The 27,906-nt window shown below is 46.4% G+C and overlaps 1 protein-coding gene and 1 long non-coding RNA gene across 5 annotated transcripts; one reads left to right on the top strand and one right to left on the bottom strand.

The window, feature by feature from the left end:
• The first annotated feature begins 3,542 nt into the window (after positions 1-3,542).
• On the top strand, positions 3,543-6,152 carry LOC106005198. 2 transcript variants are annotated; one of them, XR_006608061.1, is made up of 3 exons: positions 3,543-4,590; positions 4,781-5,012; positions 5,142-6,152. It is a non-coding gene; the product is annotated as an uncharacterized LOC106005198 (long non-coding RNA). The 2 variants fall into 2 exon arrangements; XR_006608062.1 differs by having other exon boundaries at positions 4,781-5,371; positions 5,682-6,152.
• Positions 6,153-6,248: 96 nt separating this feature from the next.
• On the bottom strand, positions 6,249-25,906 carry E2F6 (E2F transcription factor 6). Of its 3 annotated transcripts, none has more exons than XM_004745804.3 (7): positions 25,498-25,906; positions 18,643-18,697; positions 14,726-14,942; positions 12,561-12,716; positions 10,972-11,086; positions 8,183-8,330; positions 6,249-7,480 (listed from the first exon to the last, which is right to left on the bottom strand). In XM_004745804.3, exons 1-7 carry the CDS (start codon positions 25,603-25,605, stop codon positions 7,431-7,433), a joined length of 849 nt encoding a protein of 282 aa, XP_004745861.1. In that variant the 5' UTR covers positions 25,606-25,906; the 3' UTR covers positions 6,249-7,430. The 3 variants fall into 3 exon arrangements, with proteins under 3 accessions (XP_004745861.1, XP_012908378.1, XP_012908379.1); XM_013052924.2 differs by having other exon boundaries at positions 14,726-14,866; positions 25,498-25,584; XM_013052925.2 differs by lacking the exons at positions 14,726-14,942; positions 18,643-18,697 and having other exon boundaries at positions 25,498-25,573.
• Between the last annotated feature and the right edge of the window lie 2,000 nt (positions 25,907-27,906).

The following is a 27,906-nucleotide window of genomic DNA, read 5'->3' as shown; positions in this document are numbered from 1 at the left end:
GCCCTTGTGGCTTTGTGGCCAGGTCACTGGACCTTCCCACACCTTTGGGACCACTGTCATGTATGCCTCACACCTCTGCCATTTCTCAACACAGTTACTCAAGGTCAGCCGTAAGACGAGAGTGACAGTCTCAAATCCTTATCTGTCATTCCACATCCCGGCTCTCCACTCAGACCTAAGAATCTGTGTTCAGCTCATCTTCTTGACGGACGGCCGGTCTAGGTTTGCTTTGCCTGGTTCTCCTTCCCTAGAAGGTGCACTTTTTTCCCCTGGAGATTTCTGTAGGCCATCAACAGGAGCCTTAGCATCCAACAAGGTCCTCCTGGGTCTTGCGGATCGCGGTAACGGAAGCGGTGCACTTCCCCCAAATGTTTGGCCTGCTCCTGAGTCGGCCGGCTGGGAAGCCCGTGAGCCCACACTCTGAATGGGATGGAGAAAGGTTTGGGCATGTTCAGAAGCCTTAACGCAGAGTAGCTGGTGTCCCTCCCTGGCAGGACTGTGGGTACAGCCACAGGAGACTCAGTGCACAGAGAAAGATATGCCCTTGGGGACAGAATGGTCACAGTAAGGTGTACTAATGATTCACAAAACTGGAACCAACCTAGGGACCTCTTGCATATAACGTTAGTTATAAGATGGGCTTAACAGGACTGACTCGCAGATAAGGACAGCTGGTTAGGCTCTTCTGACACGCAGTCTCCAAGACAGAGGCACCTGCTACAGGCTGCAGTCGGAAATTAACAGCAGCTGTACTGCAGTTTTTTTTCCTTAAGCGCTACATAAAGCCCGTGAATCACCATCCACTTCTCTGGGAGCTGAAACTCATTTGGCTTTTGGCCAGAGCGTTCACCGCAGCAACAGTGTGCATGGAAGGCTGCGGACGGCTCCGCTCGTCACCTGCCTGAGCACACAGGTCAGCTCAGCACCTTGAAAGAAGCTGCAGGCTCCTACCAGGGAAGGAGACCCTCTAAGATTCAAGCATAAATATCCATTCAATTACAGCCTCAGGTAAAAGAGAATTCAGGTCAGCCTCATTTCCATTAGATTTTTTTTTTTTTTTAACAAATCAAATACCTCTATAGCAATGTGCTATGTGCCAGGCCTTGTACATCAAAAATACTGTAAGTACTTAAAAATATTAAGAGGCTCCCTGCAAGTCTGGTTCAATCTGAAAATAATTTTTCACCATCCGTTTTATTTTCCTTATTTTTCCATACAGCAGCTGCCTCTGTGAACACCTAGAATAAATTCTAGAAGAAATGTGCAGAGGAACTCGGTTGCCAACCTGACGTAGAGCAAATGGTTTTTCTTTTCTTTCCCCCTACACAGCGCCTCTGCTTCGTGACCAAAACGCTTCAGACTCCCGGCCCCAACCATACACCCTCTCCTTTCACGAGCCTGGGGGATCTGTGTCGGACCCGTGGGCAGCTTATGGACCAGTGGGCTGCCCCGTCCGCCCCAAATTCCCAGGGCCGGGTGAACGGCGGGAGCGGCCACCTTTGTAGACACCGCTCCCAGGTTGTAAACGGGCTGCCAGGGCTTCCTCCCCTCCGCACAGCGCCGGGCTGTCTGGAGACAGAGCTAGGGAGGAGCCCTCCCACCGCAGCCTGGACCCCGGCGAGAGGCGCAAAGGGCAGGTAAGGGAGCCAGACGTCACTGCTGCAAACCGTGGTCCTGATCACAGGAAAGGATGGTGAAGGGGAGGGAGATGAGCCCGCTGTGGGCTCGGCTCGGACTCACACAGGTCAAAGCACACCACAAAACACACCCACCGAGTGCACATCTCGGAAACATCTCCTGCACGAGCGCCCGCTTGGACTTCGGATCGTCTCGGAATCGGATGCCAACGCAGCAGCACAGCCTCTGTGAGCTACAGAGATGCTGGCAGGGAAGCTACAGAGAAGCCAACCGGAGCGCTGGCCTGCGCTGGAGTTGGCAGAGGGCACAGCCGGGCGGCTCCGGGTCCGCCGGGTGTTTATTCTCCCAGATCCAGGCCCGCCCTCCCATTCTGTTCCGTTGTGCTGGGGCTGGGCTCTGCAAACTCCGTTTCCTGTATCCCCTGCTGGCTGGCTGGGCTCCGAGAAGAAGCAATGGTAAGTGCATGGAGAGCCAGGGCTGGGGGGGTAGGGGGCATGACTTTCTTCCTCGTTCTGACTGCCGTCAGATATTTGCTACCTCAGTGTACCCCTTTTCTTACTTCAGCCTTCTTGTACTAACTCATCTCTGTTGTAGCTGACAATCAAACCCATCCTGGTTTTCTTACAGGACCTTGACTGACGGACGGTACTTGGTATCAAGAGCTGGTCTGTCTACTACCTTTGGCACACATATGTCTTACACGTGAGCTGTGTGCTGCTTCCTTGATCAACAGGTCCAATATGATGTTTTTTTTTTTTTAAGATTTTATTTATTTATTTGACAGACACAGATCACAAGTAGGCAGAGGAACAGGCAGAGAGAGAGGAGGAAACCGCTTCCCTGCTGAGCAGAGAGCCAGATGTGGGGCTCGATCCCAGGAGCCTGGGATCATGACCTGAGCCAAAGGCAGAGGCTTTAACCCACTGAGCCACCCAGGTGCCCCCAATGTGATATTCTGAGGAGCAGCAGGACAAGCAAGATCTCTGCAGACTCTCTTCTAACAAGGACAGAAAAATGGACGTAGCTCAGATATCATGCCAATTTCTTAAGTTCGCAGCTGTAAATTTCTTCCTTCCAAGCTATTCTATTTAAATGTTAATGCATAAAAATCAGTATCGTGTTCACTTTCTCAACCAGAATGGGACCTGAAAAATTCTTTGTGAAGTCAAAGCCATTCTCTAGCGGCATCTGCTTAATTGAAAGCAAGTGAAGAAATCTGAGCAATGGTTGATTCTCCACTAGATGGCAGTCATTGGGTAACCCCGAGTGGGGCTCCGGGACACCAGCAGCCACAATGGTGAGTTAGTTGTGTTGACTATAAGCAGCTGTCTTCTGTTCACAGCGCTTGATGGGAGTGGTTACGTGTATTCACATTTGGCTCATTTCTAAAAGATACACATTGCTGGGGCACCTGGGCAGCTCAGTGGGTTAGAGTCTCTGTCTTCGGCTCAGGTCATGATCCCAGAATCCTGGGGTCGAGCCCCGAGTCGGGCTCTCTGCTTGGCAGGGAGCCTGCTTCCTCCTCTCTGTCTGCCTGCCTCTCTGCCTTCTTGTGATCTCTGTCTGTCAAATAAATAAGTAAAATCTTTTTTTAAAAAATTATTTATTTATTTATAATAATAATAAATTAATAAGATCTTTAAAATTTTTATTTTAATAAATGATCAAATTATTAATAAAATCTCTTTTTAAATTTTATTTATTTATAATAAATAATAATAAAATTATTAATAAAATCGTTTAAAATTTTTATTTATTTATTTATTTGACAGAGATCACAAGTAGGCAGAGAGGCAGGCAGAGAGAGAGAAGAGGAAGCAGGCGCCCCATCAAGCACAGGGCCTGACGCGGGGCTCAACCCCAGGATCCTGGGATCACAACCCAAGCCAAAGGCAGAAACTTTAACCCACTGAGCCGCTCAGGAGCCCCAATAAATAAAAAATCTTAAAAAAAAAAAATACACACTAGTCTTTTCAGGACCGTGGTATCCTTTTACAGCTCAGGTATCTCATGACTCATGGTTCTGGGTAGTGTGTCATCACCACCGATCACTCTCAAACCAATACAGAACTTCAACAAACTAACCACCAGGTGAAATAATGGGAATAAACTGCAGTTTATCTAATTTCCTAAATTTTCTATGTTCCGTGCACACTAGCTTTGGAACCTTTCAGAAAGATGAACTTCATTTTTTTCTTAATTTTTAAAATTATTCAAGATTTATTTGAGAGAGAGAAAGGGAGAGCGTGCGCATGAGTCGGGGGGTGGGCAGAAGCAGAGGGGAGACCCCCAAGCAGACTCTCCATGGAGCTCGGGGCCGGACACGGGGTTTGATTCCACAACCGTGAAATCATGACCTGAGACCAAATCAAGAGTCATTCACTCTTGAATGACTGAACCACCCGGGTGCCCCCAAGATAAACTTTATAGACCAAAAAAAGCTTCCCAGACGCTGCCAACTGTCTCCCCGTTCAGTCCCTCCCTCCCCATTTAGAACCACTGCTCTAGCTCCCGCAGGGCTCCCCGAGGGGGAGACCAGGCGCCCACCTCCACAGACAGGAAGAGCGCAAACCCGGGAGGGACTGAGCCCTTCAGGCCCAGCTCCGTTTTCCAGACTCGCTGCCAGAGAAGCCACCGCTTTTCCTCTGAGAGGTGTGATGGGAGAGCAGAAGCCAAGAGTCCTACTTCGATTTCAAGTTCCTCACGCCCATGCCCTTCCCCTGAGAAGCCTTACCTTCTCTCCTTGTTCACTCTGTTTTCTACCTTCTCTCTGCGGAACCCCCTTTCTCTGAGCATCCCTGTCCTCCGAAGTCCACCCAAACAGCCCCGTCCACCCATGAGGACAACAGGGCCTTGGGCGAACGAGCTGCCGGCTCTGTCCCAGTGGTCAGAGCCAAGTGACAGAGCCAGAGGGCACCACCTCATCGTTGGCCGCAGGGTCCGCAGGAGCAGGTATGCCAACGGGGGGTGGCATTCAATAGTCAACGCACATTGTGACATGGGACTCACTTTTAATGACCTAAGTGCCTTTATTCTGGTTTCCGTTTTTAATTTGGGGAGATAATCAAATAGCAGATTTCTGAGGTTTTGAGACATGACTTACCATTCACGTTCCCAAGAGAAGTGCTGGTCCTGTGTTCAGGTCCTCAAGCCTTCAGCGGTGCGACCGTTTACTTGTGCGACCTCCAGCATTGAACGCGACAGCAGCCCACGCGTGTCCCTGGGACCAAAGCCCAGGTCCAAAAGGGCGCATACTGGCCTCACATTTCAAGTCCTGATCTCAAAAACAGTGCGCCACACCACAAGGACGTTCGTCTCCTGGGACAAGGGAGAGTTGGGCGGATGTACCGAAATTTGAACAAAATGCAAAATTGGTAAAATTGTTACTTCTTTTTTCTTCCGGTGAAAATTCAGTTTGTTGGTCTGTGTTTTTGCAAAATCAGGGTTTGTTTTTAAATTCTTGGGTGTTGGGTGGAATGAAATCAGGTCACTTCTCTTGGCAGACGCGTTGGAGCCCTCCACCCGAGAGCACGCAAGCCTGGCGGAAAACCCGAACGGCCACGGAGGACAGCGGCCACCCCATGCCACGACGGCAGGGAAGCGGAAGGAGGGCTTTCAGTCAGGTCCGGAAAGAAGACAAGAGGAGGACAATTCCAGGCTGAAGGGTTGGAGCAGAGGCACAGGGACCACCACGTGCGCTGTGCGGCTCGGGCTCGGCAAGCGGGCCTTTTTGGTATGGGTTGGGGCTCGCTGGGCAAGTTAAAAAGCTTGGAAGCTAGGGCAGGGCCGGCCCAGGGTCGGAGAGTTGGGATGTTGGCCTGAAGGACAGAGGGGACGCCCAGGCTTCGGACCAGGGCTGGGTGGCAGCAAGTTGAGCAGAGCCGGGCACACAGGCAGACGGGCCGCCGAGCTGAGCGTGGGGCTGGGAGCAAGGGCCACCGAGCCAGATGGGAGCGCGCTTGCTTTAGTGGTCGTGACAGTGAGAGACCAAACACCCGAAGAGAGAGTTCACTGACAGGATGATTTATAGGATGTGTCTCCAGGTGATGAAGGACCTTCGCTCCCGTGATCTCCTCCACCTTCAGAACGATCCGTAGAACCGTCGTCACATGACACAGGGGAGGAACCAGCTGCTGCCCAGAAGCGACGCAGGCACTTTTGGGAACGTGGCCTTTGCTGGTTTGGGCGCACTGCCTTCTTCTCTCCCAGCCCGTTATTCCTGTTCGGGGAAGGCTTTCCCACCTGTATTTTCCCAGAAGCCTAACGGTCACGGGCCTCGCGTCTTCTCCGGCTTACCCGCCCGTTAGCCGGGCTCACCTCCTCGTCCGGGCTCGGCCGTCACGTGCGAGCGGACATCTGCAACCGCCCCCGCGGGCCGCGGAGGAAACAAATCCCAGACACTTAGCAGTATTTTTCAGGATTGTGATTTTTGATTTCTTTTAAGAATCTTTTTTAACATGGCTTTCGTTTGAAGTTGCTTCAAATCTCTCTCGGAAAACAAGAGAAGCTCAAAACCTGAATCAGAATGATGCTGACGAGAATCCTAGATGGTAGACAAGCCAAGTATCGTGAGTCCGGTTTTACAATTCACTCACTCATGCACTCGAGGATTTGTTCAAATATTTATTGAGTACTTCTGATGTGCCAGGCTTGGGGCAAGGCGCTGGGTATAACAATGATTAAGACAAAGTCCCTCAAGGAGCTCACAGTCTAACGGTGAACTACTGAGTAAACTGAGGCACAGAGTGGTACGTGACTTACCCATGAGGTAGAGAGCGCTAGGTACTGGAAATGTGGGATCAGAGCTGGAGAGAGGGCAGGGTACAACTAACTCATAAAAAGCAAACCCCTTTGATTGAAAAGCAAGGCTGTATACAGAAACATATTACAAAATCTGCTTGCAAAAAGGTTAAAATAGTTTCCAATTTTCATCATGATTAAATTCATGTCTTGCAATGAATTAAGCCATTCCCTGACAGTATTTCCATACTTGTCCCTAAAGCTTTAGGGCATGGTGCTAGTCTGCTCAGACACAGAAACCCTGTAGGGAGCTTGAAATCAAGAAGTATCAGATTTCAATGTCAGCACTGGGAACCATATTGAAATACTTTAATTAAATCCATGAACTTTAAATGTATAGCGTATTTATGATACTTCTACATGTAGAAATTTGGAAAAAACTTTCCTCTAACCCCCATTCAGAGGATTCTAATAAGTTATAGATACCACAGAAATTAGAGAATTTGTCTGTTACTTTCCATATATACATTATTTTGGCTGTACAAGGGTGAAAAGTTTGACTTAGACATATTACATAAGTAATCTAAACACTATACAGATATATACAAAGGCAGCACATTCAGAGGCCTGCACACACCGGCCCAACGTTTAACAGCTAACTGCAGACGTGAACCCGTGTAAGGCAATTTCTTTTGTGACAATGACACATGATCCACAAAGGAAAGGGCAGAGTCTGCGAAGCACTGTCCGCTCCAGTCCTGACCGTCTGTCTCTTGTGATTCTCTCCATAGTGAGGTGATTTCAGTAGGCAAGATGTCCATTTCACGGACAAAACACAGTGAATAATTATAAAAAGAGTTTTCTTCAAATGCAGAAACCATAATTATCCAGTAATCAAAGTAGTGGGCTTCTCAAAGCCACTACTGGCCTTGATGCTGCTGTCAGGACCAGAGAATTTCATGGATGATTTATTGCTGAGGATCAAATCTGATGCAGAATTCACCCCCACAGGACGCTCCCCAAGGACTCAGCCCACGAATTCCAGAATGCTCTCAGATGCTCACTTCCAGCAATTCCTCACTTTGCTGTGGAGGATTTTCTTCTGCAAAACAACAAACACGAAGGAGATTCTCCTGAGTGAGGGTTTGAGAAGTCGACAGGTACAGAATGTGGGATTCGAGCGCTTCAAAGAAAGGCTGAAGACCCTGGTCAAGAGCCGTACCAAGATGCTGAGGGCAGAGTCTGCTGGGAAGTCTCGAGAGGAGACACGGACTCGGGCGCGCCCTGACAGCACCTGCTGGAGGACGCAGGCGGCCTTCTCCACCCGGACACCACACCAGGGGCGCCATCTCGGCACCCACTGTAATTCTTCATTTCTGAGATCAAAACTACATGGAATTTAACTATTAAGTTCTTAGAAAAAGTCTAAACTGTAGTTAAGAATGACCTAGTCAGGGTGCCTGGGTGGCTCAGTGGTTAAGCCGCTGCCTTCGGCTCAGGTCATGATCTCAGGGTCCTGGGATCGAGTCCCGCATCGGGCTCTCTGCTCGGCAGGGAGCCTGCTTCCCTCTCTCTCTCTCTCTGCCTGCCTCTCCGTCTACTTGTGATTTGATTTCTCTCTGTCAAATAAATAAAATAAAATCTTTAAAAAAAAAAAAAAAAAGAATGACCTAGTCATTCTTAAATTCAATTTTGTGGCTAGAAAGTATAAAAATAGCTGTAAGGCCACAGAGCCTGTATCTATCTGTATCTCAAAAATCCAGTAGACTCTTGAACGTCCCTGATGACCAGATGGGTACAATACCTCTGTCGGGGCGCTCCGGAGGCCTGTCTGCAGAGGAAGAGGCGCCTGCCCCTTCGGATGCTTTACTGCCCAAGTGGCTCTGCTCCACCTCACATAAATACACGTCGATGGGGCCTCTGGTGCTCCTTATATGGACTGTGATTGAGTCCTGGCAAAAGACACATAAAATAGCTTAAAAAAAGACACACAGGATGAATGCGAAAATTCATTAATGACATTGTCTTACTAGATTGACAATGACTTTCCAGAACTTCCAAAGTTTCAATTCAAGCGCTATGTCTGAAAATTTAATGTACTTGAGAGAATCATGTACTTGGCTTTCATTACTCCAGCTTCGGCCACTGAGCTGCCGGCCAACTCATGGCACGGCCCTGGCTCCTGGGTTACCCAGCCAGGACCTCGGAGCCCTGATGTGAACACCTCCACACTGGAGGGCCTGCCTTTCTACACTCAGTGACTTGAGGCCTTCTCGGAGGCTGTACTTGAGAGTCCAAAATCGGTGTTCGCATGACCAAGAAGTCTAAAAGCTCCTGTAGTCTCTCATATGGTTAAGGGTGTGTTTAGCTCTTCGAAACACTGAAGAGGTAGCACAGTAAAAGACGGGCAGGTCTCTGTCCACAGAAAAAGCCAGATGATAGGATCCAGACAAAACACACGTCAGCAACATACAAAATACTCAGAAGAACCGCATATAAACAACTATTAATTATTATTCACATCTTTTGGCTTTGAAGCTTTAAATTTACTCGGAATTAAAATACTTATTTTCTGTAAGATATCAGGAAGTAGGGTGCTTATACTGAGAATTATGCTGAATTCTCTGTGTGTGTGCGCGTGCGCTGAAACCTGGGAATGGACCAAGGAATGCTAAATTCTCAAGGAACAGTTCTAGTTATAAATGATTCCTTTGTTTCTCTGACTAGAAGAGGGTTCAAGTATCACAGTCTGTTCTCTGCCCTTCCACGCGGCAAGGCCGGGCGAGGTACAGACGCCGTGCGCCCCCTCCTGCTCGCCACTTCTCACTGGGGTCTCACAACAGGGCTCCAGGAGACGCAGCTTATCAGGTCTCAAAACCTCACGTCACCTTCTCTGCAGCTTCCCAGGCCCAGACATGCAGGCCAGAGAAGGCGCATCCCTGCTCAGGTTCTGGACTGCCAGGCCAGGTCTGGCTCGAATGGCACAGGTTACACAAGCCAAGACTTATCTCCACACAGAACAAACTCTTGCGGCACTCAGACCTGGCAGCCAACTGAGGACTTCCTATTCCACCAAATCAGAGCTGACCAGCCTTTCCCGTAAAGGGTGAGATAGTAGACATTTTTGGCTTTGTGGGCCATACAACCCTGTCACCACCACGTAAGTTTGCCATTAGAGAGAGAAAAGCAGCCAGACACAATGTCTAAACAGAAGGACATGTGGCTATGTGCCGGTGAGACTATGCCTAAAAATCTAGCCAGTCAGATTTGACCTGAGGCCAGTCCAGCCACCCTGGCTCAAGCTTCCCAGATCTCACCCTGGACCTCGGTGGGGGCAGGACGCCCCGAACACCGTGTGCCTGTCTACCACTCCCACTTACTTATGGCTGAGAACAGCTGCCCAAGGGCCCACGTTCACTGGCCTCTGAACTGAACTGTCTTGGGCGTGATCCACAAACTCAGCAGAATTTAGCAACGACGGCCTGAAGCGGCTCACAGCACAGGGGGAACCCAGAACCTCATCAGTCACCGCAGCAGGGGCCGCCACTGGCGTCCCAAAGTATGGATGTGTTGGAAGATTAGTGGTTCGTTATAAAAAAAAGTTTAAACATCTCTCAAACGACTTCTATCAAGTGTTAACAGTTACTTAGGAAACGTGGAATATATCCAAATCTACATAAAATAACGAGGAAACATCACCCAGAAGTCAGAACTTGAGTGTGACTGGATTAAAAGCTGTCCCTTAACTGATCTGTAACGCCCTATGAATTACCAACATGGGAGCTCACTTGGACAGTGGTGTGCTGGGGAGAGAGGAGAGTGGAGAGTACTCCTCACTCTGGGGCAGGGGGTCCCTACGGCAATGCAGAGGACACCGAGGGGTCTATCAGGCTGTCACCACTTCATGATCTGTCCCATGAATGGCCACTTTCCTTGGTTCTGGTTCCATCCTCACCAAGCAACCTTCTGAGGACAATTCTCTTTCAATACAAACTTTCCTGCAAGGGAAGGAGTGTGCTGGCAGCTGGTAGGAGTATTTTCATTCGCACAGTAATTTTACTTTTTATTTTGAATGTACCGGTTAATGTTCTAGTTTATTCCTTAGTCTCTGATGGGCGTGGTTGGGGTCAATTCCCCAGGGCCCTCGCTGCCAGCACACTGCACTTCCGGAACTTCAACAATGAGGCCAATTCTTGGGGAGTCCTCTAAGAGGCATTACAGTGTGCCATTGTCTACTACAGGTTGACACAGGCACTGGGGTGCCATCGAGCATGCACATGTACGGTATGACAGTTAAACACAAACTCTGAAGCCACGCTCTCTGGGTTTGAATTCTGGTGCTTCACTTACTGTGTGATCACGAGAAAGCTATTTTTCTCTGAGCTTCCAACTCCTCCCCTTTAAGAGGATAAGGACTAGTCCATTTGCTCTGTATTTGAAACAAGTTAAACTGTGTCAAGTGCCTGAAGCGGTATCAGGTAGGCAACCAACACCAAGTGATGGAGTTACTACGACCGTGACAGAGCATAGCCTAAGCCACTGACCTGCCTCCCACTTTTAAAAAAATCCTCTTAGAAATGCAGGGATACCTACTTCCCTGGGAGCTGGAACATCCAATCTGGTTTCTGCCGGAGCTTTCACGGCAATAACAATCTGTTCGTGGAAGGCCTGGATGCTGTGGATATCTTGATACGTCACATACGCTAGTGTAAACATCAGTCAAGGGTCTAAGCAGAATGCTACTTACTGAGGAGATAATTTCTCTCTTATAATACATGCATACAAGTGTAACATTAGAATCCCTGTAGTTTCTATGGGATACAAGCTCACAATCAAGGAAAGCAATTGGTAAAAAATTAATTCATATATAATTATTGCTATTTCATCAACAATTCCTAAGATTTTACAAAGTGTTTTACAATACTTGTAACTTGAAGCAGCCCTTTAAACTCCAGTGTCGTGATTATAACAGTATCTGGGGAAAAATAGTAATAATGCACACGAAACCACTCCAGTGTCGGTGTTTACTCCCTGCCCCCACTCCCCACTCACTGCTAGATCATATTATGAGGACCTTTGGGGACAAAATATTCAGTTTTGATGACAACCTCCTATAATATGAGGAGGAAAAAAATTCTGTAAAAGAGTGAATACAACTTGGAGAATCAGTGTTTCATGGCCATCATGTCCTCGTGGGGTTTCTCACATGCCAAATGCTTTTCCATCTCAGTAGGTGAATTTTTTCATTTTGTTTTTCAGTGTTGCCTGAAATTTTACCAATTACATCATTTACTGGGTTTTCCCGATACTTCTTGCTCACAGATTTTTGGGTAGAGGAATAGCATTTACTTTCCTTCCAGTAACCAGACTACGGAAATAGAGGAGTTTAAGTCTGAAGCATGAACCGCTGGGATCCGTGTTGGCTCACAGAGGCAGCGAGAGCGGAGCAGCAGATGGGCCCGGGAGACCCAGGAGACCCAGAAGATCGCCACCAAAGACAGGTCTCCCCTGCGGGGCCCAGAGGTGCAGCCGGCTCCAGGAGGCTCGGTGGGCCAGAGCGGCAGCGCAAGTGCCATTTCAGTGACAACCTCATTCCACTGCCGAAATAAAAACTCTACGTCACAAATTAGGGAAAACCTGCATTTCACAAACGCCAAGAGAGATTTTACTATCTTTACAGCATTCTGACTAAGAAAACAAACAAGAGTGCGCCATTTTTATTTTAAATGCAAACATGGATGTTGGTACATGGTCACGAGGCAGCATTTAACCTGAACCAACAGCAAATAAAGAAGCAAAAGGCAATTACTTGTGCACATCTGAGGCTACACGATGAAACCTTTACTGGCTTTTAAAACTTCTAATGGTCTGATTTTGTATTTTGAATATTTGAATATATTACTTAAATCCCCAAGTTGACCCTACTATTTAAAATAACCTGCTTTGGAAGGAGAAATTAAAAAAAAAAACAAAACAACAGTTAACAAACAGGGCTGGTGGAGGCGGGGTTGGGGGTGATGGGGAAGCTGGGGGACAGGCATTAAGGAGACACGATATGAGTGCTGGGTATTGTATGTAACTAAGGAACCACTGAATTCTACCTCTGAAACTAATGACACAGCTTATGTTAATTAAATTGAATTTAAATAAAACGTTAAAAAAAAGACAGAGTTAAAGGATATCGTTCATTTTCTTTGTCGTCTGTTAGCTCAAACAGCTGCTGAGCGCAATCCTTGATTAACTCATCCAAAGCATCTTCCATTGCTGACAAGTCAGAAAGTTCCTCCTGCAGCTTCTTCTGTTGGGGCACAGCTCCAAAGTTGCTAAGATCAGATCCTCTTTAAAAGAAAGGTATTAAAAAACAAACAAACAAAAAAAACCTCACCGTCAGTAACATCTAGGAGATTACAGAGAATACAAATCAGATTACTGGAACTCCTCCAAATGGTGATACCAGGTATTTTATGAACTGACAAAGCGAGGTACTTATGTCACCCATGACCTCCTTCTACTCTAGACAACCATTTTTCTTCCTATACATAAACTGGTTTTTGTTCCCATTTCTAGTCATCTTTTTTTTTTTTTTAAAGAAAGATTTATTTGGCAGACAGCACAAGCAGGTGGAGAGGCAGGCAGAGAGGAGGAAGCAGGCTCCCTGCTGAGCAGAGAGCCCGATGCGGGGTTCGATCCCAGGACCCTGGGGTCATGCATGACCTGAGCTGAAGGCAGGGGCTTTAACCCGCTGGGCCACCCAGGCGCCTCCATTTCTAGTCTCTTACACAGGGAATGAAAAAAAACCCAACAAACCATTGTAACTCTATGGAAATTAGGGGTAGTAAGCAAAGCTGATAGACTTCACTGAGCACAGAACAAGAGTCAATAACACTGTTAAGCCTCAGCTCTACAATCTACAGCAGGACTTTTAGTAACTTATAATCTTTTAGTCCCCTACGAAAAAGGAGGAATACAGACTAAAATGATAGTTTTGCTAAAATTCTGAGTATTTTCCCCCTCATGTGCATATTCTACTTGGTTCTACGTGAATGTAATGATTATATCCATTACTTTTAAAAGACTTTTTTTTTTTTAAGTTATTACTACCTACCATGTCATATTGGTATGATATGAACCAAACCACTGATATTTTTTTTTCTTTTTTATGGAAAATAAAGAGGAAAAATGCTGTGACCACTTTACCTTTGGTTTACTAGTTCTCAAATCTGTTCCAATTACTGATTCAGAATGCAGTTTGATGTTAACCTTGAAAGTGTTAATGTTATTTAGCAAACATGTTCAAATTAGAATTCAATCTGCATTTCTGTACTATTGAAAAAATTAACTTCCTTTAGGAACCACTTTCCTCTACCAGCAAAGTTCATTATTTAGAGCCATTTCATGATCTTTGTTGGTAGATTTTTCATTTGCCTATAATGAAATGTATTTATATGTACGTATATGCTGCCAACTATTTCTTACTGATCCACAAGATTTGCCTATTGTAAACACAAACAGCTAACTTCTTACACACACATGCACACACACACCTGTAGAGTAACTTCATCTGTATCAGAAGATCTTTTTTCCACAGTCCTCCCTAATCAAACATGAAGTCTTTGGCAACTTTTTTTTTTTTTTTAAGAGAGCGCGAATGAGCAAAAGCACATGCACGAGTGGGGAGGGGGAGACAGAACCTTAAGGAGGCTTCCACGCTCGAGCTCACCACCCTGAGATCGTGACCTGAGCCAAAATCAAGAGGTGGACACTTAAGTGACTGAGCCCCCGAGACACCCCTAGCAATGGCCTTTTAGACACTGTCTACTGATTGTTCCTTACATTCAGAAGAGTGTGTGATCCATAGCCTGACTCATAATCATCTCGGGTAATTAAGAATGTAGATTAGCTTCCTGCCTTTGCCCCAGAAAAATGAATTACAACCCTTGGGGCGGGAAGCCTCTAAGTGTTCGTTACACTGTTTTACAGCCTTAACTAATTTTCTCCTGATATCAATCATCACTGGGGAAAAAAAAAATCTCCTAACAATCAGACGTCCCCTTCTTATGATCTCGAAAAGCAAAACTCCTAAAATTAATCATTATTCCATTCAACTTTTCCATAATATCTGGATGCTATTCGAGGTCTACAGCTTTCATTTAGTCCTAAATAGGGAAAAAACTATGTATCTTGTGGGATAACGTGAGAAATTCTCATAGAATCCTTTCCTAACAAGAAGCCATCTCTTACTTTGTTTTGTCCTGTCAAAACACTGCTGGTATCTAGTCTGTTTCAAGCACGGTGTTGTCACTTAAGGGGAGCGGGGGAAGCCAGGAGAAGTTCAAAACCAACTCACATCCATCGAATATGGTTCTTAGACTTTTTTTCAACCAGATCGATTCCATCTAAGACATTGGTGATGTCATACACTCTTCGTTTCCGCACTCCCAGTTTTGTGGCAACCTTGTTTAAGTCCAGAATACCCCCAGGAGCAGATCTGACAAGATCCATAAATTTTCGAGTTAAATAAACCAGAGATACATCAAAACGAGGTCTCTTCACTTTTAGAGCTTCTGGGAAACAAAACAAACAAATTTATAAAATTCTCAATAGCACTTCTTTCTCAGCTCATTAAGAAAAGTAATCTATTTCCTCAGTAGGCACAGACACCTACAGAAATTCCACACACTGAACACATCCCAGCTAATTTTTATGGAACCGACTGCTCACGCTGGATAAAAATGGAGCAGCCTATCTCAGGTAAACAAAGGCTTTCGTGCTAGAGGATCTGACATATGCAGCCAATTCCCCTGGGCGTGGGAATCCGTAGGAGCCCGTGGCATCTTATCTAACCGAGGGTCAACAGTTTGCATTTCTACCCGTACGACTCTCAGGAATAGGTTAGAAATGGTTCTTAAGATGAAATTTCTTATTGGGCCTTCCAGTTAAGAAATTCTTTATAAAGCGAAGGCAAAGACTTGTCTTTTTCTTCTTAACACTTAAATTGTTCCTACGCATACCACAGTGTAACCCAGCTGGAAGTTTCTGAAAGAGCTCAAATTAGTCTTCTATTAAAACATTAGACCACATCTTGAGGAAAGTGGCATCTCTGTATTTTTTAAAATATGCACCAGCCTATATTAAAAGGTAAGGAAACGAAGGGGGAAAAAATCTCTTTATCTCCCTCCCCCCTTCATCCACTATGATGATTCTGATTCTGGTTTTTCGTACACACCCCGTCCCCTCAGGACACAGACACACGTAAGTGTCAATATGTACATGTAATGTTCTTTAAATAATTTTTAATTTTTTTCATTAACATATAATGTATTATTAGCCCCAGGGGCACAGGTCTGTGAATCACCAGGCTTACACACTTCACAGCACTTACCATAGCACATACCCTCCCCCATGTCCATAACCCCACCCCCTCTCCCTGCCCCCCTCCCCCCAGCAACCCTCAGTTTGTTTTGTGAGATTAAGAGTCACTTATGGTTTGTCTCCCTCCCGTTCCCATCTTGTTTCATTTATTCCTCTCCCACCCCCCGAAGCCCCCACATTGCCTCTCAACCTCCTCATAACAGGGAGATCATATAATTGTTTTTCTCTGATAGACTTATTTTGCTAAACATAATACCCTCTAGTTCCATCCACGTCATCGCAAATGGCAAGATTTCATTTCTTTTGATGGCTGTGTAGTATTCCATTGTGTATATATACCACATCTTCTTTATCCATTCATCTGTGGATGGACATCTAGGTTCTTTCCATAGTTTGGCTATTGTGGACATTACTGCTAATAAACATTCGGGAGCACGTGCCCCTTTGGATCACCAAATTTGTACCTTTAGAGTAAATACCCAGTATGTACACCTAACTTTTAAAAACAAAAATAACAGGCTGCTTTAATTCAACACTGTGAACAGCCTCACTTGGCTGTGTATTGTATTTCAACATTATTCTTAAGGGCTGCATAATATTTAACTGCAAGGATACTGGCTAAACTTACCCCAATACTGGAAATTTTGACTGTTTCCAACTTTGCTATTTTGCCTGATATTTCAGGAAATCCCCCTGTAGCTAAATTTTTGTGTGCATCTCTGTTTCCTTCAGTTAAGTTCCTTGATTTTGAATTGACAGGTAAAAGGGTATTTTGAGGAATGGCTGTCCTGCTAAACCTACTATCCAGGTGGGGTTTCTATCAATTTTACACAGTGTACGAGAGAGGGGCTCAGTTCATGTGTCTGCCTGAATGGAGTAGTAGTATTCCTTTCACCTTTCTCAACTTGATATTAAAAAACAAGTTCTTATGGTTTGGTGTGTGGAGTAAATAATTTTACAAATAACCCAGCTGTGCTTTCGGTGTGAGCTATATGATCTCTCCTCTTCTCTACTTTCAAAGCATACGACTGTGAGTATGTGTCAAAAGAAATATTCATCTTGTCTTCAATCGGGAAATTCCTATATCCAGAAACTCTACAATGTCACATTCAGTTTAAAGCCCACTGGTGGCTACTCCAAGAACACAAGTACGTATTTTATAATGCACATGTCTTCTCTGTGGAGCCCACTCCTACACTTAATGATCAAACAGGAATAAACAGGAATTAAAATGTTTAATTAGAAGAAAGTCACCATTCTACAAAAAAACTTGGCAGACTACAACAGAGAAATTCTAACTTGAAAAAGCACACATCTAATCACCCTAACTGCTAACACGACAGGGTCTTCTAAGCTCAGGTTTAAGTATATTCCCACCATGTTAGTTACTTTAGAAAGTGACTTGAGAAAGCTATTAACTGAAAACATGTAACCTGACGGTTGCTGACAGAATACAACCACGATTCAAAAGGTTTTCAAACAAAGCTGTTCCCTCATCTAGTAAGGAACGCCATCACACTGTCCTGAGGTCAGTGGCAAGTGAGGTATACAAGTTCCCTGAGCAGAGCTGGACCCTGACTGCAGTGGGAGTAAGGAAATCTTCCTGAAGGGGGTGAGTGGGCGGGGACGGAAAGGTGGAGAGCAAGTGCTTCTCCCCTCACAGAGGGCAGGGGCTTACTGAGACAGAGCCGTGGGTGAGAACGGGTGGGTTCAGGGACCCCGCAGCTGGCAGAGATGGTGAGGGCAGCGGCTGGAAGGCCAGGCCACCCGGTGGAGCTGGAGTGACCTGTAAGCGCCCTTTCTGTCCAGCCATTCTCTACTGCCCTGTTTCGTGTAAGGATATGAGGTGGCTCATAAATTTAAGGCAAATAAATAAAACCAAATAAAGGAGGAGTCAGGGTTTTCTCTATTTGCAATAGAACATAGTAGAAGAATTCTGGGTTGAGTGAGATCCCAATCCCAGGACTGTGTTAGGAAATCCCACGGGCAGCAGGGTGCCAGAGCCTGAAAGCAGAGAAGTTACTGCGGAGGCTGTGTATCGCGTCCACTGGAGAGGGCGTGAGAACCCATGCTGGACGCAGCAGCCCCAGATAGAGGCTGAGACGAGGGGCTCAGGTCTGAGAGCTGGGGGGTGAATCCTGACTGAGGCCTCAGTTTATTCATCTATAAAAAAATGAGTAATAATCCACATTTGTACTTTAAAGGCTGTTGAGATAATCCACGCCAAGAGCTTAACACAGCTCGCGCCGTACAAGCTCAGTGTGCGCCCGACAATACCGCGGGGTGGTGAAGACGGTCAGAGGACACACGTGCCACACAAAACTGACCAAACCCGGGGACCAGCTATGCATGAGCCTGCGGCAGGGGCTGAGAAGAAATCCAGGGCTGATATTAAGATCTACATGTGGATCTAGGCATGGTCTATTCCTTGTGGTTAGGACCAAATTAAGGGGAAGTCAGGGGTCTACCTACGGTAACAATTTCCAGAAGGATGGGAACCACAGCAGTTGGTACTCCATCTCCTTTCGATGACTCTGCACCCCGGTCCACGGCAGGAAGGGGAGAGAGCAAAGGCAATGGAAGGAAGTCTGGAGGACCAAAGGCAGTTTGTCCTGTTATCAACCGCCTTCAATTCTGCTGATGGCAGCGAGTAACTGATCTCACAGAATTCTGAGAAAAATACCCTTAAACATGGACCACTCCATTTTAAAAATGATTTCTAAAAGCAACAAAGAATCAGCCAGTGTTCATGTACATTATTTAGCCCACAACCTCAACTTTTACTTAAGTTTACCTAAGTTTTCCATAAATTTATGTACATTTAAAATACATCATTTAAATCATATGAAGCTCAAACTAAAAAAACTTAAAACCTATTCAGGATCAACTTACTTCTCATGGAGACATACTGTACATTATCTTCTAAATTAATCCTTATTTTTGATGGCTGGATAAAAGAAAATACAGAAATTTAAATTAGTAATTTAAAGACAATAATGCAAAATGAGCAAAAGCAAATGAAAAGCATTTCCTGGATAACATGAGGGTTTGTATTTTTTTCCACCCTGGGGTAATAATTCAGTTGGGGGAAAGGCAGACCTTCCTGCATACTGTATGTGTGCAAGGACAGCTTGCTTTCCCACACACTTTGCCATAAATGCAGCCACACTACATGCTGTCTACACCAAGAGCTATGGAAAAGCAGAGTCCAATGGGCAACCCCCCCATTTTTTTTTTTTTTACCTTTTGACTATGAAAACATGATCTCTTTATCTTGGAAGAGTCCCAACAGTATCCTGGCCCCTCTGGGGCAGATCCCAGTATGTATAAATCCTATGGGTGAACAATACCGGAGATTTCCAAAGTGTCCATAGTAATGACACATTCATCTCCTTTGTATACAAAATAGTTCTTGGCTTAAGATGGGGGTTTGGGACTACCAGCCACCCGACTTCCTAGATGCCGAGAGATCCTGGCCTTTATCTGTAACACAGTGTGTTGATATCATTTTATTGCTCATTTTCCAAGCTACTATGAAGATTAAAAAGAAATTGTGTCGATGGTAAAATCCTATGCAACCCTAAGAGACTATTATCATTTTGCATTTTGAACCAGAAGAGCACCTGGTACATTCAAGCACTTGGTAAGTATTTGTTAACATGGGAAGTTGAAATAGGATCTTGTCGCACATAACTTCAACTGTGCAGTAACTCCGAACTCTGAAATGGTGAGTACTTAAGACACAGGACACAGGGTGAAGATTCCCTCCTGTGTACACCATGAATACAGATCCCCGAGAGATTATCAAGCATCATTTTCTGTGCTCTACTACAACATGCATCTTCTTGCTAGATCAGCCTGACATCTGGCAAGCCTTTCCTGCTGCTCTAACTTTGGTAAACGGCATTCAACAAGTAGGCCCCAGAAAGGATTAGACAAGACTCCTTTTGAAGTGACTTTAAAATCAGAATAAATGGGAGTGCCTGGGTGCTTCAGTCCGTTAGGCATCTGCCTTCGCGCAGGTCATGGTCTCAGAGTCCTGGGATCTAGTACACATCGGGCTCCCTGCTCAGCGGGGGAGTCTGCTTCTCCCTCTCCTCCTGCCACTCCACTGCCCCGCCTGCACTCACTCTCTCCCTCTAAAATGAATACATAAAATCTGAAAAAAAAAAATCAGAATAAATGTTTCCTCACAGAAACGTTAGTGAGCTATTAGGGAGAAGGAAAAAAAAAGTAACTGAAATGCTATCCGTGCACTTGGTCCACTGGATCAGAGCAGTGCACCTCGCCCCTGGAGGAAGCCGACAAGGCTCTCCACTCTGGTACGGACCCCGGTAAGAACCCGCAAGTGCAAACAGGAGATGGAACAGAGGCAGCTCCCACTCGAGGTGAGGAGCCATCAAGGTCCCTCTCGAAAGGAGACTGACTGCGTACACTCCTCTCAGGCATATCCACTTTCTTTTTATTTTGAAATAATCTCAGCGTTCACGAAAGGGACACAAGCAGCACTAAGAATTGCTACATACCCTTCATCCAAATCGCCCACGTACTAATGCTTTAGGACATCTGCTCTATCACTTCTCTACACGCGTGTAATTCTTTCCCTTGGAATCACCTGAGGGTACATGGCAGACCCCTACGGAACACAGCGTGTGCCTCAAGGATGTTCCCTTATACGACCACCAAATAATTACCAAGAAGTCTGTGCCAACTCAGCAGTTTCTTTCTTTTTTTTTTTTTTTAAAGATTTTTTTATTTATTTGACAGACAGAGATCACAAGTAGGCAGAGAGGCAGGCAGAGAGAGAAGGGAGAAGCAGGCTCCCTGCTGAGCAGAGAGTCCAATGCGGGGCCTGATCCCAGGACCCTGAGACCATGACCTGAGCTGAAGGCAGACACCTTAACCCACTGAGCCACCCAGGCACCCCCAACTCAGCAGTTTCTAAAGAAACGCTCAGCAAAACCTGGACTTTGAGGGCACTCCAGGGAAGGTTCAAAAGGAAGAGAAGATCATGCTACTAGAAAGCAGAAGAAAGCAGATGTCTGCTATGCTCAGAGAGAACCCTTAGCGACACGGCTGACTGCAGTTAATGCGGGAACTTGACAGTAGTCATGGGTCAGGTAACCTGAGATTTCCACACCAAGTTGACTGCGGCACCTGGTTTCTCTCTGCAGCCTACAGCAAAATGTGTGAGGGAGAACTCAAGAAAGGGATTTTTAAACAAAAAGGAACCTGAATTGAAAGACTTTAAAATTCCCAGCCTTGAGGCGCTTGGGTGGCTCATTTGGATAAGCGTCTGCCTTCAGCTCAGGTCGTGAACCCAGAGTCCCAGGATGGAGCCCCGCAGTGGGCTCCCCACTCAGTACGGAGTCTGCTTCTCCCTCTGCTCCTCCCCCTGCTCGCTCACTCTCAAATAAAATCTTAAAAAAAAATTCCCAGCTTCTCCAGAAGCTCAAGTTAAGAAATGACAGCTGAGAAAGACCAAATCCAAGGTGAAATCTAAAGATGATGGTGAAGGGCGCGTGCGTGACTCAGTCGGTTAGGTGTCCAGCTCTTGATTTCAGCTCAGGTCATGATCTCAGGGTCGTGAGACTGAGCCCCAAGTCAGGCTCTTCGCTGGGTGTGGAGCCTGCTTGAGATTCTCTCTCGCCCTCTACCGCTCCCCCTCTCCCTGCCCCTCTCTTTCAAAAAAAATGAAGCTGACAGTGAGGGTGTGACGGCACAGCCTCCGAGAAGACCTCAGGTGAATCAAAGATGCTGCCTCAGAGAGCTGTGCAGTCACACAAGAGGCCTTGACGGAGATGAGCCCCACAGATCCTCTAAGTCTCAGCCAGGGCCTCAAAGAGGGCCCAGGGCCCTGTCCACCAGCCACTCCAACAGGAGCCTAAGGCGGAGAAGGGTTCAGCCAGAAGAGAGGTGGGACGCTTGTCTGCGGAGTGAGCCACAACAGGATTCACAGAAGGTCCACACGGTTTTTGGTTTTCAGGAGAACTGTATCAGCGAAAACACTGTCAGCTTGGATGAAAGGGGACACGGTTTAAATTGAAAAAGGTTACTCAATACCCAAAGTTCTACTGCCAGGAAGCAGGCTGATAAAATTACTCAGCTACGAATAGGGATTTCCTCTCATGAGCAAAAAAGGAAGACAGTGGAACAAGCAGCCCAGAGGGTAGAGCTGGCAGCACAGAGAATTGTTCCCTGAGACCTAACCAAGAAATTTCTAACACGTAGCAAGCTGATTTTCAGAACTACTCCGGACCATTACCTCCCTGTGACTCCCATTTCCTCCTTTAGGAACAGGAATGTCTAGAGCAGGTATCAGGTCTGTCGCACTAGTGTGTGCTGGCTGTGCTGGGGTCGGGGAGAGAGAGGGTCAGATAATGGTCTTTTTAGCGTCACGTGTCTAAAGATCTGGAGGAGCTGGACGGGCTGTACTTGAAGACCTCCATCCGAGGAGCCTGGATGCTTATTTTATTCTCCAAGTATAAAATCTGTTATTGTGAGGCTCGGATTGTCCCAGGTTAGGCCAATGGGGGCCTTTTCAAAGTGGTGCCTGTGCAGGACACTTATTTTTGACCTTTTCAGCGTCGTGAGGATACTAGTCCTCCAATATCTATGGGACTAACCTGCCCGGGTGCCAGCACAGAATGCTGCTTCTAGTGCTGACCACCCACCACTGGGGAAGCTGTCACGGTCTTCAGTCCTTTCGAGGATTCTCACGGGGAGGTTACTCTCTGGTAAATCCCTTGAGGGATGCCAAGGGAGAGCTCAGTAGTAGAGAAACCTCAAGAGTAGACTACCTAAGAAAAACTTTCCCTTTCAATCACCCAACTGGTTCTGTGCCCCAACTTGTTCAGGCTTGATACCTAGCCTGTCTGCATTTCCGCTGGGGAGTGCATGGAGAAGACAGAGGCCACCAGACTGAAAATCAGTACGATCTCAATGCACACAGCTCTCCAGGAACCAGCAGCTCCTGACAAGCAAGTCTGCACAATGGAAGCAATTTTACGACTGTTCCGAGTCCCGCATCTGAAGACTGCAGAATAAATTATAATTTGAGATCTTAAAGGACAAAGGAGCACTAGGTCAGTGTTAGGGACTAAAACCTTAAGCACTGCCTCTAAGTTGGTGAAACATTTCTCTATGCAGATGTCTCTTTGTTCCGCCTGCCTATTTTGGGGAGTCATATTCCTTTAAGAGCCCTTTGGAAATAGACCCCTGTCCAAGGTGTCTGCATTCTCCTCATTCAAATTTTCCTCATTTTTCAATGTGCAGACTAAGTTCCACCTCCAGCCAATACTACTTCCTCCCTTCTCTAAAATTCGGTTTTCAAGCCATTTACCTGGGGAAACATCTATCACTCAGGCAAATGCATGACTAGACAGTGGACTGATCTTTGCATAGCAACACACTTCATTAAATATCCAGTCACTGGCCAATCAAAAAACACCGAGAGGGCAGTTTAAATCACCCTTTCACAAGCAGGAAAATAAACACACATCCAAACATGTACAAGTACCTACTTCAGTCATCCAATAACTACGTGCCAAATGTTTTTGCGAGAGGCACCAAACCACTGCGGATGTAACAGCGAAATGGACAGAGTCACTGCACTCAGGGACCTACGAGCCACATGCTGCAGGCAGGGTAAGTAAGCACAGGGTGCTCTCGGAGCACAGAAGGAGTGCCTAACCTAGTCCTGACGGGTCAGGGAAGGCTTCAGACAAGGAACCTACACACCCAGACCTGAAAACCAGGGGAGGTAACAAGGAAAGGGCTTTTGGGGAAGGTGGAGTGTGAATATGAAGGGATCCAAACGAATACAGAAATTTGGAAATCTAGCAACTATAAGCAGTTCAAAAAAAGATAAATCCAGGAACCTGACTATATTAAGAAGTTTCTACTGTGTTCTGAAAGCACTAGGAAACTGCGAAGGATTCTTTAAGCCAAATGACATGGTCAGAAACATGCTTTAAAAAGACCACGATAGTTACTATGTGGAGAGTATCTAGAAGTCTGGGGGCAAGGCCAGAAGCAGGAAAACACTGCAACAATCTAAAAGATGGTGAGGAGTGCCAAGTATTGGTGATTAATTTTCATGAGATCGGGAGGACAGAGGGGGTCAGTTGGGAGAAGGAAGAAGGCAAGGATAATACCCAAGCGACGAGCTTAGGCAATCTGGTGGGTGTGGTGCCATTCAGAGAGATAAGAGAGAGCAAAGCTGTTGTGGCTTTGGCAAGAAGATAATGAGTTTAATTATGGATAAGAGTTTGAAATCTAAGAAAAGTCAGCAGACAGTTGGAAAGCTCTGAGCTGGATTTATAGATCTAGGAGTTATGACACAGTAACAGAAACTGCCCAAGAAGATAAGAATATCTAAGACTTCAAGGGATGTGTGTATCTTCTGATGTTAGGTGCAAAATTAACTGGTTCTTCCACAGTTGAGAGTTCAGGGCTTTTATCAAAGCCTCAAAGATTAAGACTACCAACACAGACGGTACCGATAAAGACAATATCAGAAGTCCTAAGAGTGGCGAATGACATCCCACATGAAGCTCGTGTAGAAAGAGTAGAAGAAAACCCGAAATAGCACCAACACGTAAGAAATGCGGAGATAAAGAGCAGTTTGTACAAGAAGAGACCAGATGAGTACACGGAGCACCACGAGTATATATGGCCAAAACAGCCATTCAAAGGTGAGTTTCCAACAAAATCAAGTGGTCAGTCGTGTGGAAACTAGAGATAAGGGGTGAAACATCTGACGGTACTGACAAGGCTGTTGGCAAACTTGGTTAGAAGAGCTGTGCGGAGAGCAGAGGTCCCCAGCCCAGCAATGTAATGACAATGGACACAGTGAAAGCAAACAACTTTCTGGAAAAGTCTGGAGGGAAGAGATACAGATGACAGAATATCTAGAATTAAGGGAAGGCTCTTTTAAGGTGAGGAAATATTTAGGATGCAGTTAAAGCGGCCCAGAATTAAACATCAGGGGTCAGACATGGTGAGATTAAATCCAGGCTTTTCCAGGTACTATCTAACCACTGGCAAGCCACTTAACACTTCCAAATCTATCTTGACAGCTGGAGAACAAGAATGATAATCTCTCAGGACTGCTAACAGGAATTAAATAAGATTATGCTCGTAAATTATTTTTGAGCACTGAGCCACTATGGTGACGGGGCAATATTAACTTCATGTTTCATTATGGAAGAAACCAGTAGAAAAGAAAATACAGGGAGAAATGGAAAATCATGGACTCATCAAAGCCTCTGAGAACCACGAAGAACAGACTGCATCTAATCTAAAACAAGAAGAGAGGAAACTAACCTTACGCAGGGAGGGAGCGCGACCTTCCTGGATTTGCCGAAGGGGCAGCCTATGGGGGAGGGGGGGTAATGTAGTGCGGGGTTTTAAATGGCTACAGCCAAGTAAGAGAATGGGAGAGGAGGGCGAAGACAAACACAAATAAGTTGCAGAGATACGCGAGGGTCCAGGAGAGGCAGAAAACGCGAAATTGGGCAATTTTCTCCAACAGCGCTCAGAGCACAGGACGGGCAGCTGGGGAGCCAGGGAGACCGGGTGCTCCCGCTGCGAACCAGGCTCAGGGAAAACCCACGACCCGGAGGGCGGTGGGTCCGGCTTCCCAGCGGACGTGAAGCGGCTGCCGGACCGGAGAGCCGCCCCCGCCCCGCCACGCGCCGCGCCAGGGCTCCGGCGCTCCCAGCACAGGCCATCCCCGGGGCTTACCAGCAGGCCCTCCACATTGATGGGGTCGCGGCACCGACGGCGCACCGTCTCCTCCGCCGGGTCCACCAGCAGACTGGGCAGTTTCCGCGCCGGCAGCTGCTGACTCATGCTGCCCAGCCCGCCGTCCCTCGCCTCGCACCCCGCGAGCTCTTCCGCCTTCTCCCGCTCCGGCCGGGCACCGCCCCCAACGCGCCGGGTCCCGGGGGCCGAGCACGAACCCGGCCCGCAGCTTGCTCCGAGGCGCCACTGCCTAGCCCGGCCCGCGAACGAATGCGGCACCGCTCCACGATCTCGGGAGCTACAACGCAGACGGGAAGAGTGCAGGGTGACCCACGGCTCTCAGGACGCCAGGCCCGCCATCTTCCCGCATGCGCAGTGCGCCGCCCCCAGTGCGCATGCGTGCCGCTGCCGGAGCGCTCCCACGCACTAACTCTCTCCAGGCGGCCGGAGCCCGGGAAAGCCCGGACGCGAAATCCACGGAGAGGATGGCAGAGGAGAGGAAGAGGTGGAGCAGGAATTTCAGAAGAAGGGAACAGAGCCAGAGAAAAGAGGCTTCGGTGGCGGGGGAACGCCATTGTCAACACTGATCACTGAAACTTCTGAGCTTGCGACTGTTAATTAACCTTGAGCTCCCTCCGCACACCGCAGGCATTTGCCCGGTGTTGATGCTTAGTAAATATTGGTAATCAAACTGGTGTGCAATTGTTTATTTATAGGCTTCTTTCTTTTATCTGATGAATAAATTATTGATTATCTGTTGTATTAGATATCGTGGTGGGTACAGGAGATATTCTTTGATATTTGGCACAGACTCAATCTCAAATCCCAATAGAGGAAACGGAACATTTAAAGCTGGAGTCAGAAAGTGTGTTTTCAGATCCTGGCTTCTCTCTCTCCTTATTAAGTTTACAAGACCTTAAGCAAGTTACTTAATCACGGTGTGCCTCAGTTTCTTCATTTGTTAAGTGGGAATAACAACAGTATTTATTTCATAAGGTTGTTGTGAGAATTAAATTATTAAATACTTAGAACAGGGACAAGGGCATGTTTGAAATAAAAACCCAATGCAATGCGGTAAGTTCAGGGTAGAGGGCAGCAAACTGAGCGCTGTGGTAGCTAGACCAGGAGTTTCCACCCAGCCTGAGGTGTGGCAGGGGAGGCTTCTGCTGGAAGTTGGCTCCCACTATACTATGAATTTTCCAGTGAGAGGCATTCTCTAATCTTTGTAGCTCCAGCATCTAGCACAGTACCTGGCAAATATTAAGAGCTCAGTAAAAGTTTGCTAAATTAATGACTTGAGATAGAGAATAACATATGGGCTAAGTCTCTAGAAGACCGAATTTTGTTGCAGAATGGAGAATTGTCCAGAGTTGTTAAAATATGCCTTCACCAACCAGAGTCCCTGGGAAGGCAAGCTCCAGAGACCAGAAATGAATGTTTTTTTAATAAAAAAATATAATCCACTGTTTGCTACATGTTTGGCATTCTACTAAAGGTTCTGCATAGATTTTTTTTTTGCATGTAAATCTTATATCAAAACCGAAAGGTGTTTTCCTGTCCAATTTATAGATTAGGAAAATAAAGATTAACAAGATTGCAAAAATTACCCAGGGTCCTGGGTAGGGTGTGGTAGAGACAGGATTTGACTCCACAGCTGATAAGCTACTCTGGTATGCCACTCCTTAAGAAGATTACTGGAGAGTGACTAGATTTTCTCCAGCCAGGGATGGGGTTGGGTGAGCAAAGGAGGGGTGTGGGTGAGATTGAGTGTGGCCGGCACTCCAGGCTGAAGACCGCGTGAACATAGCTGTGGAGAGCTGGAAAAATGGCACGGCCTTCCAGACACGATTCCTGTAACTCGGCTTCCGCCTGAGACTTCATCGTTCACACATATGAGCATGAACCTGACATAGAGGAGGTGCTGAAGGGGAAGCCAGTTCACTAGGGCCTTACCTTGTGCTCCAACAGCCTCCAGCCTGGGGAGACACATAATTAGAACACAGAAACCCTACTAAAACGTGTATCACATGCTATGGGAACACAGAGGAGGAAGAAAAGAAAGAACTGAATTTGGTGTATTTAAAGATGCTTTTTTTTTTTTTTTTAACATAGCTCCCAGTGAGGTAGATATTTCTAGAATATTTTGCGGATTGAATGTAGAACCTGGAAGAGGATAAGCGCCTTGCCTAAGGCCATGTGGGGATCAGCAGGGCTTCAGACTCCATATCCTTTGCTTCATCCACCATGCCCCACGGTGGGGCCCAGACAGTTCTCCACACAGAAATTCTGTATTTCCCATCTCCAGTCCTGTTGCTGTGTGTGCTTCCTGGGGCAAAATGGTGGACCTTCAGATTTTATTTAATTTATTTATTTTTAAAGATTTTATGTATTCAGTTGTCAGAGAGGGGA

Source organism: Mustela putorius, unplaced genomic scaffold (genome assembly GCF_011764305.1).
Source record: "Mustela putorius furo isolate JIRA1106 unplaced genomic scaffold, ASM1176430v1.1 tig00000813_pilon_pilon_pilon, whole genome shotgun sequence".
NCBI lineage: Eukaryota > Metazoa > Chordata > Mammalia > Carnivora > Mustelidae > Mustela > Mustela putorius.
This window is presented reverse-complemented; position numbering and strand designations above follow the sequence as displayed.